This window comes from Rosa rugosa, chromosome 4 (genome assembly GCF_958449725.1).
Source record: "Rosa rugosa chromosome 4, drRosRugo1.1, whole genome shotgun sequence".
NCBI lineage: Eukaryota > Viridiplantae > Streptophyta > Magnoliopsida > Rosales > Rosaceae > Rosa > Rosa rugosa.
The window spans coordinates 15486025-15502938 of NC_084823.1; the positions used below are offsets into that span (position 1 = coordinate 15486025).

The 16914-nt window shown below is 37.3% G+C and overlaps 2 protein-coding genes across 2 annotated transcripts; one reads left to right on the plus strand and one right to left on the minus strand.

Moving 5' to 3' along the window:
• Positions 1-502: 502 nt before the first annotated feature.
• On the plus strand, positions 503-12590 carry LOC133742786 (DEAD-box ATP-dependent RNA helicase FANCM). The gene is made up of 22 exons (XM_062170463.1): positions 503-876; positions 1105-1248; positions 2818-2900; positions 2987-3101; positions 3908-3999; positions 4176-4230; positions 4314-4435; positions 4517-4630; positions 5141-5334; positions 6125-6255; positions 6667-6727; positions 6858-6928; positions 8028-8077; positions 8144-8309; positions 8487-8614; positions 8706-9038; positions 9118-9181; positions 9500-10156; positions 10259-10735; positions 10974-11037; positions 11210-11353; positions 11757-12590. Exons 1-22 carry the CDS (start codon positions 552-554, stop codon positions 12316-12318), a joined length of 4152 nt encoding a protein of 1383 aa, XP_062026447.1. The 5' UTR covers positions 503-551; the 3' UTR covers positions 12319-12590.
• Positions 12591-12916: 326 nt separating this feature from the next.
• On the minus strand, positions 12917-15741 carry LOC133742787 (pentatricopeptide repeat-containing protein At1g71490). The gene has a single exon (XM_062170464.1). The coding sequence runs from the start codon at positions 15577-15579 to the stop codon at positions 13405-13407; it is 2175 nt and encodes a 724-aa protein (XP_062026448.1). The 5' UTR covers positions 15580-15741; the 3' UTR covers positions 12917-13404.
• Positions 15742-16914: the final 1173 nt, after the last annotated feature.

Consider the following 16914-nt stretch of genomic DNA (forward strand, 5'->3'; position numbering starts at 1 on the left):
AAGACTAGGAGCACAGAACCTTCTGGATAAACCATCCGAGCAATAGCATCAACACACCCCGTCCGACAGCCAACCGCAAAACATCAGCGAGGCTGGAGCCCAATGGACGTGATCGATTTTTAAGAGAACGGGAGAGCCGACTTTAGGGTTTCTCAAAAAGACAGTTAGAAATTGAAAAATATAATTTGTGATATAACATTGCTTGTGAGCTTCTTGGTTCACTTGAGTTGGTTTCTAATCCGGTTGAGGAAGTGACTACCTCAATTGTGGATTACTCAATTTGGGTATACTTATTTTGTGCGTTTTATATGATGACTTTTTATGACAGCCCTTACGAGCAAGTTATTATTGTACTGCTTGCTGAAATGCATATTCAATTACATTTTCAACTGAAAAATCATCTATTAGCACAATTTTTTTTTAATAATTTTTTTTTTTTGGAAATATTGAAACTGAAAAGACGAGGCATTCTTCTTCATATTTGCCGCCATTTCTCAAAAGGGTTTATTCACAAGCCCACAGCCACCCGCATTTCAGTCACAGCTACCTCAATGACCTCCACCGATCCTCACCACATATTCGACGACGAAGAAGACGACGATTTCGATTGGGAAGCAGCTGCCAGAGCCGTCGACGTCGTCACCCAGACCACCGCAAATCCCTCCAATTCCCATTTTACCCCTCCTCCCCCAATTCAGAAACCACCGTTTCCTCCAACCTTCAACAACAAGCCCAGTACTTCACGGCAGACCACTCTCGATAGGTTCATTGGGAAGCCCGCCCCAAAGCCTCACCCCGAAATTCGAGACTGCGGCGATGAGAGAGTGTCCCGTGTTCAAATTGACGCCGAAAAAGCCAACACTTGGATGTACCCAGGTTCAAATTCATCAATATGTGAAAGTTTGTAAATTTTGGGGTTTTAAGGAACTGGGTAGGCTTGTTCTTATTAGGTTTAGTTCTGGTTGAACCAAATTTGAGTGTGTGGATGTTTCGAATAGATTGAGATTTTGGTTGAATTTCTCTAGAATTTGGTGGTGTTATGAACTATACAGATTGAGCTATTAGTATTTATTTCCTGAATTTTGGTTGTTCTGATCAATGCAGTTAATTTTCCGGGGCGTGACTATCAATTTGCTATCACCAAGACAGCACTTTTTTCGAATACGCTGGTGGCATTGCCAACCGGACTCGGGAAGACGCTTATTGCTGCAGTTGTTATGTATAACTACTTCAGATGGTTCCCTGATGGTGAGTTTACTCGCACACTGCTTCTTAATCAACTGCTTATGTGGCTACTATTCTTGTGCTCTTGTTTGTTTATCGTATGTAATGTGATGCGGTTAGATGTAGCATTTGTGTGAACCTCAACAGCATTGGATGATTGATTATTTGGCGGTTAGGTTTTAAGGTAGTGGAATACGTTTGATGGATAGGTGTCTCGCAAAAGGGCAAAGACATTGCTGAGAGCTACTAGAAATGAATAAGGAGCACGAATTGAAGCTAGTATTTTGTGAAGTGCTTATCAGCTGGAGTTGTATGTTTTATTAAGCTACTTGTAGCTCGAGGATGACTATATATAGATGTTGATGAGGAGTTCAGAACCATCAACAAGAGGCCTGTGAAACCTAGTAGTGCAGCCTATGTTTCTGATGACTAAAGAACCTCTGAGGATCTTTGATTGTCAAGCTTTGCATGGCTTATGCCTTAATTTAGTTACTGAAAGTAGCAGTTTGTGAAAAGCCATGAAGGCTATAAACAGTATCATTACGCAAATGTAAGTAAAGAACATTGGCATATGGATGACAAGATGTGACCAGAACAACACAATCTTGAAAAATTAGCCATATCTAAGAGTTTTGTGTTTTAACCCAGTTTCCTTGAGTTTTGATAAGGTATTAGGTATGTGGTGTTTTGGTAAGTTCTAGATTTTCTGTACCGGCCTTTGAGTTGATTCAGTCTTGATTCTTCGATCTTGGTTTCCTAATTCTCTATTTCCTTAGATTTATTTTTCCTTGTATTTAAAAATGCTAAACCTTGTTTGAAAGGACTTGGTAGCAGTGATACTTTATCTTGTTCAGACTTTAGACTTCAGAGATCAACATACAGTTTTCGTAAGCTTTTTGAGGGTCTGATTACATAAAAAGGTCTTTCTCTTTCTACATGTGATTGCTTAGGAAGATGTATACCTTAATGCTTAGTGTTCGTTGTCCTCTTAATGTATAATTCTTGCTTCTTCCAAACATTTATGCTACCATGACTGGTGTAAAAGCCATTCAGCTCTGTTTTCTTTTATACATGGCCTTTCCTTATATATGTTGCACCAAATCTCATCCAAATGAGCCATCAGGAAGCCTAACTAATTAATGTGCAATCTTCTGTGCCCAACTAATCAATGTTCAAGCTCCTGCATCACCTAGTTATCAATATCCTAGAGCTTGAGTTTGGATATCTTGGAATTAGTGAAATAGACACTTCACAAAATAGGTTAGGGACTTGGGTAGTGTTGGTCTTAGTCAAATTATAGCAAGTTATGTGAAGGTCTCGCTATCACATTTGGTCTTGGTCTCGTCCAAATGAACTCACATTTGTTTTTGTTCACATAATATCATAGTAACTCATGTGATGGTCTTGATCTTGAATTCTTCTTGAAACAATTTTTTATTTTATTTTTTTGTTCTTTTAGTCAAGAAGTACTTTGGGTTTTATTGGTTCTTGATTGAGTTACATGAAGCTTCATAAATTTCAGTTTTCTGTATTTTGACGTCTTGAGTTTATTTTGTGAATTATGGAATATTAACATTGTTCTTTCCACTACAGGAAAGATAGTCTTTGCTGCTCCTTCTCGACCACTTGTTACACAACAAATAGAAGCATGCCATAATATTGTAGGAATACCACAAGTAAGAACCTTTATTTATAACAAATCTCCGCTTAATACATATATTTGAGAATGTTTATGAGATGATTTTGATCAAACTGATTGCAGGAATGGACAATTGATATGACAGGTCAGATAAGTCCTACAAAAAGAGCATGCTTTTGGAAAACTAAACGAGTTTTCTTTGTTACTCCACAAGTGCTGGAGAAGGACATTCAGTCTGGTGAGTAATTCCGAATCCATACACTAGCAGTTTTTTTAAGATAAGTTGGTCGAATGTGAGATTTTTCACTTGTTGCAATACAAAACCTCCATGAGAAGTTGTGTTCTAGGTCTAATGTTGTACTAGAGAAGAGTGAAAAGGCATATAAATGGAAGCTAGTACTGTTCAATTGGTGTAGGAAGAGGGAGCTGCAGGTTTTCAGATTGAATTTGCTGCATATTTTGCTGCGTCATAACGTTTTTAGGATAGATATTTTCTCTTCCCTTGTTTAGGTGACTTTTTGTCCACTGCTGGAAATTGATTGTAGTTTAAATTTTAGTGAAGTCTTTGTTTCTAATCTAAATGAGAAGTCTTAGTTTATATCCAGAGCCCAGTTTATACTTATAGAATGGTCAACATTTATTTTTATTATTTCCCCATGAGAAAACTATGCCAGTGGTGTTTATGTCCAGACCCCAATATATATATATATAGAACATTTCTTTGTCAGAATGTTCAACTTTGGACACTTTTCTACTCGAGTGGCTGGGCAGCTGCTCAAGCAGGTTGCTAAAGATTTGTGAAGTGGATTCCCAATCCATTTAATACTTTATTCCGGGAAGAACAACCTTTAATACACAGGCCACTTGAGCTGTCTGTCAGCTGGAGATGTGGAATCTGGCAGAGAGAGAGAGAGAGGAGAGAGAGAGAGAGAGAGAGAGAGAGAGAGAGAGAGAGTTAAGAGAGAGAGAGTTTAGGGTGTGTTTGTTTGTCTTTTGAGAAAGTTCTATCGTCACTGGATTTTGCTTAGAGGTACTTCGTTGCAGGAACATGCTCAGTCGAATATTTGGTATGCTTGGTGATTGATGAAGCTCACCGAGCATTAGGGAACTATGCTTCTAGTGTTGCAGTTCGTGAGGTATGTTCTATTACTTTATGATCTATCAATTATGTTTGATTCTTCTTTCCAAATATTTTATTCTTTGTGAATGGTATTCTTGTCTGTTATTATCTTATTATGGCTACCTACACAACTGTTGGTTCAGTGTTAATTGCTATTAAAGCAGAAGATACTAATGGTATTTAAACTTTTAGTTAATGGCGGCACAAGTGCCACTGAGAATTTTAGCTTTGACCGCAACACCAGGATGTAAGTAACTATTTTCTACTGAGTTTCTATGCATTTTTATAATAACATTAAATTTTATTTACAACTCACATGCAATCCTACAGCTAAGCAGCAGACTGTTCAGCAAATTATTGATAACTTGTGTATATCATCACTTGAATACCGTGAAGAAAATGATGCTGATGTCAGCCCTTATGTTCACAACAGGGAGGTAGAGTTGATTAAGGTATGTACGGTAATCTGTGTTTACAGAATAATGTTTGTGTACAGAAATAAAAAAAAAAAAATTTGATTGCAATACTTCTAGGTGGCAATGGGTCAAGATGCTGTGGAGATAAGTAATAAGATATATGATGCAATACGACCATATTTAACCAGGCTTAGTGCGGCTGGAGTTCTCCCAAATAGAGACGCTCAAACGGTATGGTTAAGTATAATTTAAGAGTCTAATGTTTCCTTAGTCTTGCTGGGTGGAATCTTTTCTTTATAGTTTGGTTACGTTATGGACCGACTGCTGAATACATATAATGCATCTACCCCTTGATTTTGCTTAAATGCATCCACACCTTGATTATGCTATAATATACTATTATTAGCCAATCTAAAGTTTTTGTTTTCTGTGAATTATGAGTAATTTGGTCAGAGTTTGGCATGCAGATCAGGATTTATTCATTGTTGGTTGCACTTTGCTGGTTTTGGTGAAAGTCTTAATACAAGTTATTTTGGCTTTGAGAAAATATTGAACAAGCTGTGCCTCAGATGTTCCTCTAGATTTAACTAACATATAAGCCTTTCTATAAATTACCAATTTTTGTTTATATTTAGGCTTTACCGCCTTATGTATGTGTTTATTTATTTACTAATACTTCAGTGATCCAATCACATCTGTGGGTTTATTTAATAATATCTTCCATTTCGGAGATTCTTACAGTGGAGCCCAGGCGAGTTACTTAGGTTTAGGGAGAAATTTCGTCTAGCACCTCCTCCAGACTTCCCCCAATTTAAGTATGGGGAAATTGAAGGTTGGTATGGAGTTCTTCTTACAGGTTACCACATTCTTAAGCTATTATCAAGCCATGGAATAAGACCAGCATATGACATGCTTGAAGAAAAGTTAAAAAAGGGGTATGTCCTTGTGCACTATCCTTCACCGTCTTTATCACGTCATCCATAAAGTCCAATAACCATGCCTGCATATTCAATGTGGAACCATCATACGACTCTTCTGGTTAGGAACTTGTCAATCTGTTGAGCTGATTATTTGATGTGGGACTGTCATAATTTTGACTTTCTTGTTAAAGTTTTGTCAATACATTTAGCACCCGTCTTATTTACTTGCTTTTCTTATATAAAACACAAACTTTCATTCTATATAAAAAAAAAGTGCATAAAAAAAGAAGTATCCAGTCTCCACCGATCTCTGCAGTCTATATCAAAGCTAAGAGCAATATTTAAAGCAATCAGCAACAAAATTCGATAGAAATCAGCTTTTCAAGCAGAAAAGAGAACCACTTTATAGCAGAATTGAATTGTTAGGAATGCAGTTCACAAATGTTGTCACAAGCTATTCTTTATAAGAGGGACCACTGTTTAATTTTCTGGGAATCAGACAGTTCCAAATGAATCTGACTTCAACAAATCTCAAGGCAAATCATTTTGTAATATGAATTCTTCTGTTTAAATACATTTAGGTGAAAGGCAAATCCTCCACTCTCTTATGATGATGGTATTTTGACTCCATGAATAGAACTGCACTATTGGAAATTTGAGTTGAGTGGCATAACTTCTCTTGTGAAGACATTACTACTATGTCTATTATATTTTATATGCTGATAACATGGTATGGAAGCTGTTCAAGTGTTCAACTAGCAGTTCAAGATCGTCAAGTTGCTCATGCTTAAATTTTCTTTTCCAGGTTTTTTGCCAAGTATATGAGTAGAAGTGAAGATGTTCATAAAGCAAAGCTAAGGATGCAGCAAAGTCTGTCTCATGGTGGTCCGAGTCCCAAGTTATCCAAAATGTTAGAAGTATTGCTTGATCATTTCAGTATGTAGCCTGTTATCTTGATTTTATTGTAAATTTTCATCAAAGGCGTCTTACTATTGCATAAGGAAGTAGTTTAGTTCTTGCATTGTGCATTCAGAACTGGAATCCCAAAATCTAAAATTAAGTAGGTTGTATTTTAACTTTCCTGATAGATGAAGAATTCATCAGTTGAATGCACTGAAGTTACAGTGATTTTTTTTTTTTTTTTTTCAGAATGTGAGTTATATTTATTGATAATGATTGACCAAAATTTCTGAGAAGTTGATTTATACGAATAGTCTATAATAACTGGGTTCCAAACCTTCCCATGAATGTGAGCCTCTTGGGGAAGATCAGCCTGTTAATTTTGAACTTGTATACATGAAAGTGTTGTTAGCTCAATGTGACTGATAGTTATATATCTGATTGCAGAAACAAAAGATCCACAAAACTCGAGGGTTATGATTTTCTCAAACTTCAGGGGAAGTGTCAGGTGCAACAAAATACTTTGTGTTCAATAGAGTTATGATGCTTTTATTTTTATTTTCTTATTTTTACATGTTATATATATAATTAAAAAAAAGAAGAAAAGAATTCCTGGATATAATGATGGAAACATGCAGGGAGATAATGGATGCATTGGCAAACATTGGGAATTTAGTTAGAGCTACCGAGTTTATTGGTCAGAGTTCAGGTTTGAAGCTCATTCTTTACTTTGTTCTTTAAGTAAAACTTTAAGCAGAGATAGATACATATAATAAAAATGCAATTGTTGTTACATGAAGTGATTATTGGTGCTATTTTAAACTAGATATTGAAGAAAATGAAAGTTTTGCATTTTAATTTGTTGAAGTCATTGAAATTTCATGTACTATTTGGGATCAGCTACCCCAATATTACATAGTCATGCAGGGCTACAGAATACTTGATGGTAAATTCAATAGTTTCTATGGGAACATGTGAAATGATTGTGAAACAGAACTTTATTTATCTATGGAAAATCAACATATAGACATAATCACACAAACATGTGCGGGTAGATGGGTGTAGATGGGTGGGATAGCTTGGAGTTATCCATGTTAGTCTAAACTATAATCCACTGGGTAGCCAATATTCATTATTATCTCGATATCAACTGCTGGCTCTTTCCTGAATAACTTGGGCATTTGGGCTCCAGTAGTTACCTAACATGTTATAAGAGCTCTGGTCGTAAGGGTTTCTGAGTTCAGAACTTCCAATCCCCCATTCGAGCAAAAAATGAAAAATAGTAAGGAAAACTGGTCAATGTATAGACAGCAATATTTCAAGTGGATGGGTGGGTTAGAGTGTGGTAATCCGTGTTTTTATCAGTAAGTCCATACCAAAATCATTGATGTTTTGGTAGCTGATAATTACTGTTAGCTTGACATACATTGTTGATGTGTTCCCTAGCTTTAGTTTTTGGGCTCCAGTAGTTGCATTTATCAGCAGTCTGATTGTATGAATATCTGAGTTTAAAAACCTCCAATACCCTTTCATGCATATTTATTGGTGTGCAAGGTGCTGGGTAAGGCTGCACCTATATTTGTTTTTTTTTTTTTACTCTATCTGCATTTGTCTGCCTGTGCACCTGTCAGATACGGCTGCATTTTGCAAGTAAGGGAGGGAGTTAGCTTCATATACATTGCTTAGCTTGATATACATTGCTGACCCATTCCCTAATAGCTTAAGCTTTTGGGCTTCAATAGTTGCCTAAAAATTATATTTGATATGGTTTCCTGTTTGTGAATTCTATTGACTATAGTTTCTAACAGGGAAAATATTAAAAGGCCAGTCACAAAAAGTTCAACAAGCTGTGTTGGAGGTAACTATGCTTCTCTTCATTGTCTTTCCCAAGCACCTGGCTTTGGCTAACTAAATTCTCCCACAGAAATTTCGTGCTGGTGGATACAATGTCATTGTTGCGACATCAATTGGCGAAGAAGGTTTGGATATAATGGAAGTTGATCTTGTTATATGCTTTGATGCAAATGTATCACCATTGAGGATGATTCAACGCATGGGGAGAACTGGAAGGAAGCATGATGGACGAGTTGATATCCTTTTCTTGAGAAACGCATCTTAAGTAATCTGCATCTTATTCAATGCAATGGCTTCTTTGTTCTCCCACTCTCACCAAGTTCCTATATATGTTTTTCTTTATTCCAATTCATTCCCTTTTTATCTGTGTTCAATGCATATTAATATTGTAATAAATCCTTGACGAATCCTACTAGTTTTAGCCTGTGAAGGATCAGAGTTGAAAGGTTACAAGCGGAAGCTAACAAACAGCAAGAATGTGAGCAAACACATGCGAAATGGGGGAATAAATAGCTTCAATTTTCATTCTAGCCCGAGGATGGTGGGATTTCTAAGAAAGACTGCATCATTATATTGCTATGATACTGTACTGTTACCTTTTAAACCTATTGATTGTGTTGTTTTTCTTGTAGATCCCTCACATTTTCAAACCTGAAGTCCAGTATGTTGAGTTTTCAATTGAACAATTCGTTCGTCCTGGAAAGAAAGTCAAAGATGATAATGATATTCAGACACCTGTTACTATAGACAAATTAACTGTTGCTGAGACTAGTTTAGTTGCCAAGTATTTCCAGTCACATGACGTAACATGGAAACCATCTCTTATTGCCTTTCCTCACTTCCAAACCTATCCCTCAAGAGTGTATAAAGTAATGCACTCGCCTCGAACAACAATGCTAATTGATACAATGCAATCTTTGCAAGGATTATCCTTTTCCAGTGACAGAAAAATTTCCCTCATCGAGGTTGATTCCATGAATTTGGTTGAGATTTTCTCTTGTTGTATTTTATTGTCTTTACTTATGTATTGCTTAATGCTATCAGGATGAGGTCTGTTCAGAGGATTGCTTAGCAGTTGACACTGTCGAACAGCGTGACAACAGAGAAGGTAGGTCAAAAGAATTGTCTGAGAAGAATATTTTAAGAAATTATTCAGATCATTGCAGATCAGTAGTTCAGTACCAAGGAAAGATACTTTTTTATAGTAGGGTAAAGTTCATAGAATTCAATGAACACGTTCAGACCTTTACTTGTACTAGAAGAGCATTTCTTCTAGCTATTTCCTGGTCTATTATCCTGACATAGAACTGATACGACATATACACGCATATTCATGTTTAACATCAGAACAAAGCAACTAATTACTTTCTTTTTCTTTGATCAATTTGCTTCGCGTCCATTTAAATCTTCAAATATTTTATTGCAGATTTGCTGAATCTTGATGGTTCAAAGAAACAATCACAGGAAATAGTACTGGATTTCGAACTACAAACTACTGGGACATTGGAAACCAAGGAGAAGCATAGCGACCATGATTTATCTGATGAAAATCCTTCTGGTCACTCTTTTCTCTTTGGTTCAGATGTTGTTGATGTTGATGCTTCTGGAAAGGTCCTTATCATATCTGTCCCTATTCTTCATGGCAAAAGTATACCAAATTCCAAGTTTACAAGTGCAAGCAGTGGTAAGTTGGATCGTTTGAAGCAAAGTTCTTGCCATGTAAGAACATCAGATGAAGAACAAACGGAAGTAACTACTCGAGCTGGAGCTAATGGGGATCCAGAAATGGCTCAGATAGCATATATAAGGAATGATACACCACCTTGGTCTAGATTGTGCGACTCTGAAACCTGGATGGAGACAACAATCAATGGGGATGAAGAGAATCCTCAAAAGCCAATTCTCAAAGGAAACTTTCCAAATGGAGATAGTGCTTGTGAGACGCCTGATGTTCTGAAAAGCAAGGCACCGACATTGCTGGCTGATGAAGACGACAACCTTTTCAGAGATGGTGAGCTTAGTCCAAGGCTTACTAATTTGATCAAAAGTGGAGTTGTTCCAGAGTCACCTATCAATAATAGTGGTTGGTATTCTTACCTGCAATTAGTAAGATTTTATCTCAATTCAAATTTTGATGACTTGCCCTGGTATTAGATTTATGTTGACATACATGTAAATGATGCAGGAATATTAGATACCATAAATAAGTATGTAGTTCCTGATGCTGTTTCGCCTGCCCCATTACCTACGGAACTGATATCGAAGTCTTCAAGTCCTGGGAAAAATGGAAAAGCCACTGATATGGATACCAGTGCATGTGAAAGAAATGTGTCTCTTTTTCCTACTGATATTGAAATTCAATCTCCCTTGCACAATAGGAGTACTGCCAGTATAAATGAATCTACCTCCACGTCACCGGTTATTGACAGAGGCCAAACTGTTTTAGCAGACCTTACAAACAGTAGCTGTAGCAAAGATTGGTGTATAGGTTCTGGAGACAAGTCGCAGAGTGTGAAACAGACACGCAAGTTTAAAAGGTTGCGCAAAGTTGGGGATCATTGGAAAAGTAGGAATCAGGAAAGCATGACAACCAATGATGTCCCAAGAGCAAACCTGATCAGATCTTTTATAAGTACTACTCTTCCTACCAAGCATCTTAGAGGTATCTTGAATATTAATTGAGATGCATCTAGACTTGTTCTTTGTCTATTCAATGGATTGTTTATTTCTTTATCGTTTCTACTTTTGAAGTCCTGATGCTTAGAGTGGCTAGATTTAGTGATCCCTCTCTCTGAATGGAAGTTTTGTAAAACTATTGGATAGGATTGATACTTATTCTGGTTTATAGGATTGATGCTTATCTGACCCAATTACTCATACACGGTACCTGTTGTTTATAGGTACCAAAATAAGTGCAAAGAAGTCGGTTAATGATGTGAGGGAATTCATCGACGAGGAAGCTGAGTATGGGCATACTTTTATGCTATATTATATAACATGTAGCTAAACCTTTTTTTTTTTTTTTTGTAAATTTGCATAATTTCCCATTTATAAATAATTTCATTTGTGGATAAATAAGATGAAGCTTTTCATGAAAGTAATATCTGAAATTATGTTACTTCACTGAATTGCTTAGGGTATCTTCAGAGGATATATCTGATGATGAAGAAGATGAACCAGACAACTATTCAAATGATAGTTTCATAGATGACAGGATAAATTCTACGGCTGCAAGTACTCAGGCTGCAACCAGTGGAATTGACATGATGGCAGTGTACAGGTCTCTCTCTCTCTCTCTCTCTCTCTCTCTCTCATGCGAATAGATTATCATAGTCGTCACTTTAGTTGAGATACATTATAGCTATCCAGCTATATTGAGGTTCAATTAAAAGATATTCTTTTCTTCGGTTAGTTAAGCTGGCGTTTGTATCAAAAAGTTATCTAGGTTCCAAGATGAAATAAGAGGAAAGGTGGCCTGACACATGTATTACGTTGCCCTTCTCCTTCATACATTTTGCCTGAAGTATGCCGTCAATTTGGTTTCTTAGATTTAGTTGGTTCATAATTTTTTGCCATTTTACTTCTCATATAACCTGCATGATTATGTTACATGGATGCATGTCCTCTGAGCTCTGGTTTTATTTCTAAAATGTCAAGAAATATAACTAGTGCCCTTGCAACAGGCGTTCATTGCTCACCCAATCACCCATGGAGAGGCAGCCAAGCAGTTCAGCTACATTTTCTCCCAATTCTGTGGCAACGATAACTAGGACACCGGAAACTGGAAGTTCTGGTGGAAAAACATCTCTCTCTCTTCAGACTCCTCAAAGCGACTCTACAAATCTGCCAATTGGAATAGATTCAAAGTCTTACCATAAGAATTGGAACTCTGAAGCCAGACCTTTTACAACTGGTGTTTCTCCAGGATATGAAAGAGATATTGAAAGTCGAAAAAGAAAATCGAGTTTTCATCATTCAAGATCTATTCCTGCTGTCAACTTGGAGCTAGAATTCTCGTTGCAATCAGAGGCTGCAGGCAGAAATATGCAGCACAGTGATGCACATGGGGACATGCTTTATGATGATCAGTTTTATGAGGGCCTTGATCTTGACGCATTGGAAGCACAAGCTACAATTCTTCTTAAGCAGAAATCAGAATTGCTGGTGCAGAAGCCACAGATGAGTCAGTTAAACCCAGAAAATCCTATCCTTGACAGTGCTCCATCATTTGATCTAGGGATATGATATAAATTTAGATATAAATGGTGGCCTGCAGGAGCAGGAGCATGGAAAAGGATTGTAAACTCTGGTGGCAAATTCTCAAGGTTTTCCTTTTCTTTCGTTTTTAATAGATTAGTTAGATGCATCGGGAGATCAGCATCGTGTTGGGTGAAAATAAATTTAATTTATAGCAAAATGAGTTATGCAAAGTCCATGCTAAAAGGGAAATGTATACATAAATGTAAATGTGTGTAAATATTACAGACATTGTATTCATAATTTTATTTTTACCATAATCATTTCAGTTCAGACCATCTTTGGATAGTGTTCTTTTAGTTTACTGGTAAAATAGTCCCCAAGTTAATTATCAACCCACTGTATGTTTCAATGCTCGGTCATCTTTCCCTCGATTTCAAACTTTTCAAAATGTCAATCGAGATATTGGTGATTTCCTTATTACGATACTACAAAAGTACGTACTACAATTCTAGAGGTGAGGACTGAGTCTCCACCCAAAAAATTGTATACCTGCTTTGACTGTTAGGACCTGAAAGATGGAAGCCTCTGCATTGGGGTTTGCAGAATTTGAGAAACTGGTGGAATTAACTGAAGCATAATAGGGTGAGGTGCCTCCCAAGAAGAAGGCAGAGGATGTTTTATTGAAAGCAAGAACAAGATTCCGCCAAACAATATAAGTCGGGCTGCAGAGGAACTTACAAATAGATAATATTCCATCAAATTATGTATGGGGACTCTACAGAATCCTGATAAACTTAAGAAGCTCTGCTAGACAGGCGCATCTACATATACTAGGAATATGGAACACAAGAGTAATGCTTTGATAGTTGAGGAACAGCTTTTTTTTCCCTCTCAAAGCAGTTTTGGCAATAGCCATCAAAACAATTGGTTAAGCTCGAGTATGAATCTGATAAACATTCTCAGTGAAACCAGCTTTCGGTGATCCATTGCAGAATATTTTTGGAAACAAACATGCGTCTCCAAGGGTATTTACACATTAATACTACTGTGTAAACAAATTTGCAATCAATTGACAAAAAATATGTTAACAATCCTTCGTTGAGTGTACCTTTATAAGCTCCTATTTCCATTCTACTCAAAAACTTCATAATCTGAACTAAAATCCTCTCTAATATAATCAGCATCTTTCATTAGCTCATTTAATCCATCCAACAAAAGGTAAATTTCATTTCTCAGCTGATTTGTGGTGTCCCCCACCAAAAAGAGGGAGAATCCATCACCCACGTCAACCCAAGCGCAGCCAGGAGCCTTCCTTACACCCAAGTCCCTCATGAAAGTCCTCACTCTAGCTAGGTTGTTCCAACTACCAGCAGCAGCATACATGTTAGCAATTAACACATAGTACCCAGAATTCTCAGGTCTCATTTGTAATAGCATCTCAGCTGCCCATTCCCCTATCTCTGTATTTCCATGGATCCTGCAAGCTCCAATCAGAGTGGCCCACATGGCAGAAGTTGGCTTGTAAGGCATCCTTTTGATAATATCTTTTGCATTATGTAATAGACCAGCCCTCCCATAGAGATCAACCATGCAAGCATAGTGCTCCAAATCGGGAGTTATACCATACATACTCACCATCCTTTCGAATAGAATTTGGCCTTGGATTACAAGTCCTGAATGGCTACATGCTGATAAAATGGAAACCATGGTTACATGATCTGGTTGGATGTTTAAACTATTCATCTCTTCAAATAACTTCAATGCAGCTTTTCCCTCACCCTGTACTCCATATCCTGCAATCATGGAAGTATAAGTTACCTCATCCTTCTTATTCATTGAATCAAATACTCTTTTAGCTTCTATAACCCTGCCTGATCTGGCATACATGTCCACAAGAGCATTCCACAGCAATAAATAATCATCGAACACAACACGTTTTGTAATGTAGCAGTGAAATTCCTTCCCATGTTGAAGATTTGCTACCCGAGCACAAAGCGGCAGGACGCTGGCAATTGTAACGTAATTGGGTTCAATTCCAGAACACAACATCTCCCTAAATATGAATGAAGCTTCCTCCGCTCGATCCATGTGGGAATAACCAGAAATCATGGAGTTCCAAGTGACTATACTCCTATCTCCTATCGATTCAAACAAAGTATAGGCATGACTTAGATCTTTGCACCTGGAATACATTGTAATTAATGCATTTCTGACATTGTCATACCCATCACAACAAGTACGAATTGCAGAACCATGCATCTCCTTCCCTAACTTAATAGCTCCAATGTGGGAAGAAGCACTGAGCCCAACAGTAAATGCCACCGAGTCCAGTTTAATACCACCAACTCTCATTTGAGAAAGCAACTCCAGAGCACCCTTTATATTTCCTGTTCTCAAGCAACCTCCAGCTATGGTATTCCAAGTTATAATACTTACTTCAGTACCCTCCATCTGCAATTTTCCAAACAGTTCAAATGCTTCATTCCACATACCTTTGGAGGCATAACACGAGATCATTGAATTCCAAGAAATTATATCCCTTTGGGGCATTATGTCAAACAACTGACGAGCAACATCCACAAGCCCAAACTTTCCGTACATGGAGACCAATGAATTATGCACAAACAAATTCCACTCCTGACAACTAGCATCAATGGACTTATGCACCTCCTTCCCAAAACCTATATCCAACTTCTCACCACAAGCCTTGAGAACAGATGGATAAGTAAAAAAATCCGGTCTAATACCCTTATTGACCATTTGTTCATAGGTAGCGAGAGCCTCGTCCAGAAGTTCATTTTTAACATATGAAGAGATGAGCAAATTCCAAGGTAGAGGATGCAATATATTGGAATTCTCAACGACAATATGAGCATCAACATGAGAATTAAAGCTCGAATAAAATGTGACAAGCTTGGGGACCAAAATGGGGTGTTGTTCAAGACCCAATCTGATAATGTGTGCGTGAAGCTGTTTACCCTGTGAGAATGATTTATGGTTGGTGCACGAGAAAAGAAGAGAAGAGATGGAATGTAAGACTGCATCACAAGACGTACTAGAAGAGGCATGTAGCTTAATAAGAGACAGGCCTTTGAATGCTTCTGATAGACGTCCTTCACGTGCATAAGTCTTGATGGATGCAAGAAGAGAATCTATCATAGAATCACCAACTGGTAAACTCGGCTCTAAAATAGATAATGGTTTCTCGAGCTGTTTGATACCTTCTTTCCATGTCTTAGGTATGAATCTCTGGATTTGGGATGCAAAAAGTTCCTTTGGGATGAAATGAGGATAAGATGATGGCATACACTATGAATGTGTCTTCTGAATGTAACATGGTAAGCAAGACCTGATCGCATGGTTTTGCCCAAATCTGCAACATGAGTCTCGGAATAAGCGGCTAGTCAGAGACTCAATTTTATACTCCAGAAAGATTACTATCTCATCAATTTGAGAAAGAAGCCGGTACTTCACCTGCAAAATTAGGGGTAAGGGTATCAAAAGCGCATATTCTTATTACACCTTCTTTTGCTTATCTAGCACACTAATAACCGTAACTGTACAAATTCAGTACTTATGATGCACTAACATGAAAGCAAGGCATCTGTATCTGCGCAAATTATCAGTAAAAGTAAATGAAAGACAAATCAGATTGCGTTTTTGTTGATTAAGTAACACAAACTCCTCGTCCGGGTTACTTCAACACTAATACAACTGTATAACATCACACATACCACTCTTACGCTTTTCAAGAGTGAAAATAAACCATAAACACTGCCCCCACTAATTTCACCAGAGATTAGAAAAATAGACTATGCAAAGTTGAAAACTTGAAACATGAGTGTACCATGATCAATCATACAAAACTATAGTACTTGGCAGTTCAATAGTTCAATTCATAAGTTCCAAAAACCATTTCTTTTCAAAGCAGATGAAAAAGTTAACAGCTTTACAACTTACAGGTTTGTTTCTTCTGTCACAGTGGAGACAGATCAAAAGCTTTGTCCAATAACTTCAATGTGCTCATGCTCTTCTGGTCCAGAAATCAAAAGAAAATGAATTGATGGGTCTTTAGCTCCCAAATTGTACTAAATCAAAATCCAAGAAAAACCCCAGATTGAGTATATGGAAATTATATACCTGACTTCGGAGGCAGCCGGCGGCTCTTTCATGGGGTCGCCGGAGATGGGTTGCGTGGTCGAAGGGTTGTTGGGTCAAAATGGTTCAAGGGTTTTTGCTGGGTTAACAAGGATGAACTGAGAATAGAGGCATAGGGGTTCAGGGTTTTGTGGTCTACAGCAGCAAAAGATTTCTTACATTACCAAAGCGGCGTCGTTCCGTTCCTCCTTTTTTTTTGAAATTTTTATTTTTTATTTAAAAAAAAAAAATTATATTGTTTTAGGCCTATCACCTTTGTTTCAATTTTATTGATTCTACATTGTTTTACACGAACCTCAATGTATTCCAGTCTTCTGCATTTTTGATTTCCCGAGTTTAAGTTATGAAGCTTTGCATTTCATATAGTTTTTACCTGCCCCTTCTCAATCGGTTGTTAGAAGTGTTACACTACGAATAGTTACTGTAACAGCACCATAAGTAAGATCCTCTTTTACTCGTAACAGTTCTTTGCTCAACAATTGG

Bases quoted from the DNA above. Each gene is read 5' to 3' on its own strand.
- LOC133742786 (XM_062170463.1), top strand. From the start codon at position 552: ATGACCTCCACCGATCCTCACCACATATTCGACGACGAAGAAGACGAC. The intron at 8,310-8,486 runs ATATCCTTTTCT...GACGAATCCTAC, and splicing joins GAAGCATGATGGACGAGTTG to TAGTTTTAGCCTGTGAAGGA. The intron at 8,615-8,705 runs GTGGGATTTCTA...TTTTTCTTGTAG, and splicing joins TTCATTCTAGCCCGAGGATG to ATCCCTCACATTTTCAAACC.
- LOC133742787 (XM_062170464.1), bottom strand. From the start codon at position 15,579: ATGCCATCATCTTATCCTCATTTCATCCCAAAGGAACTTTTTGCATCC.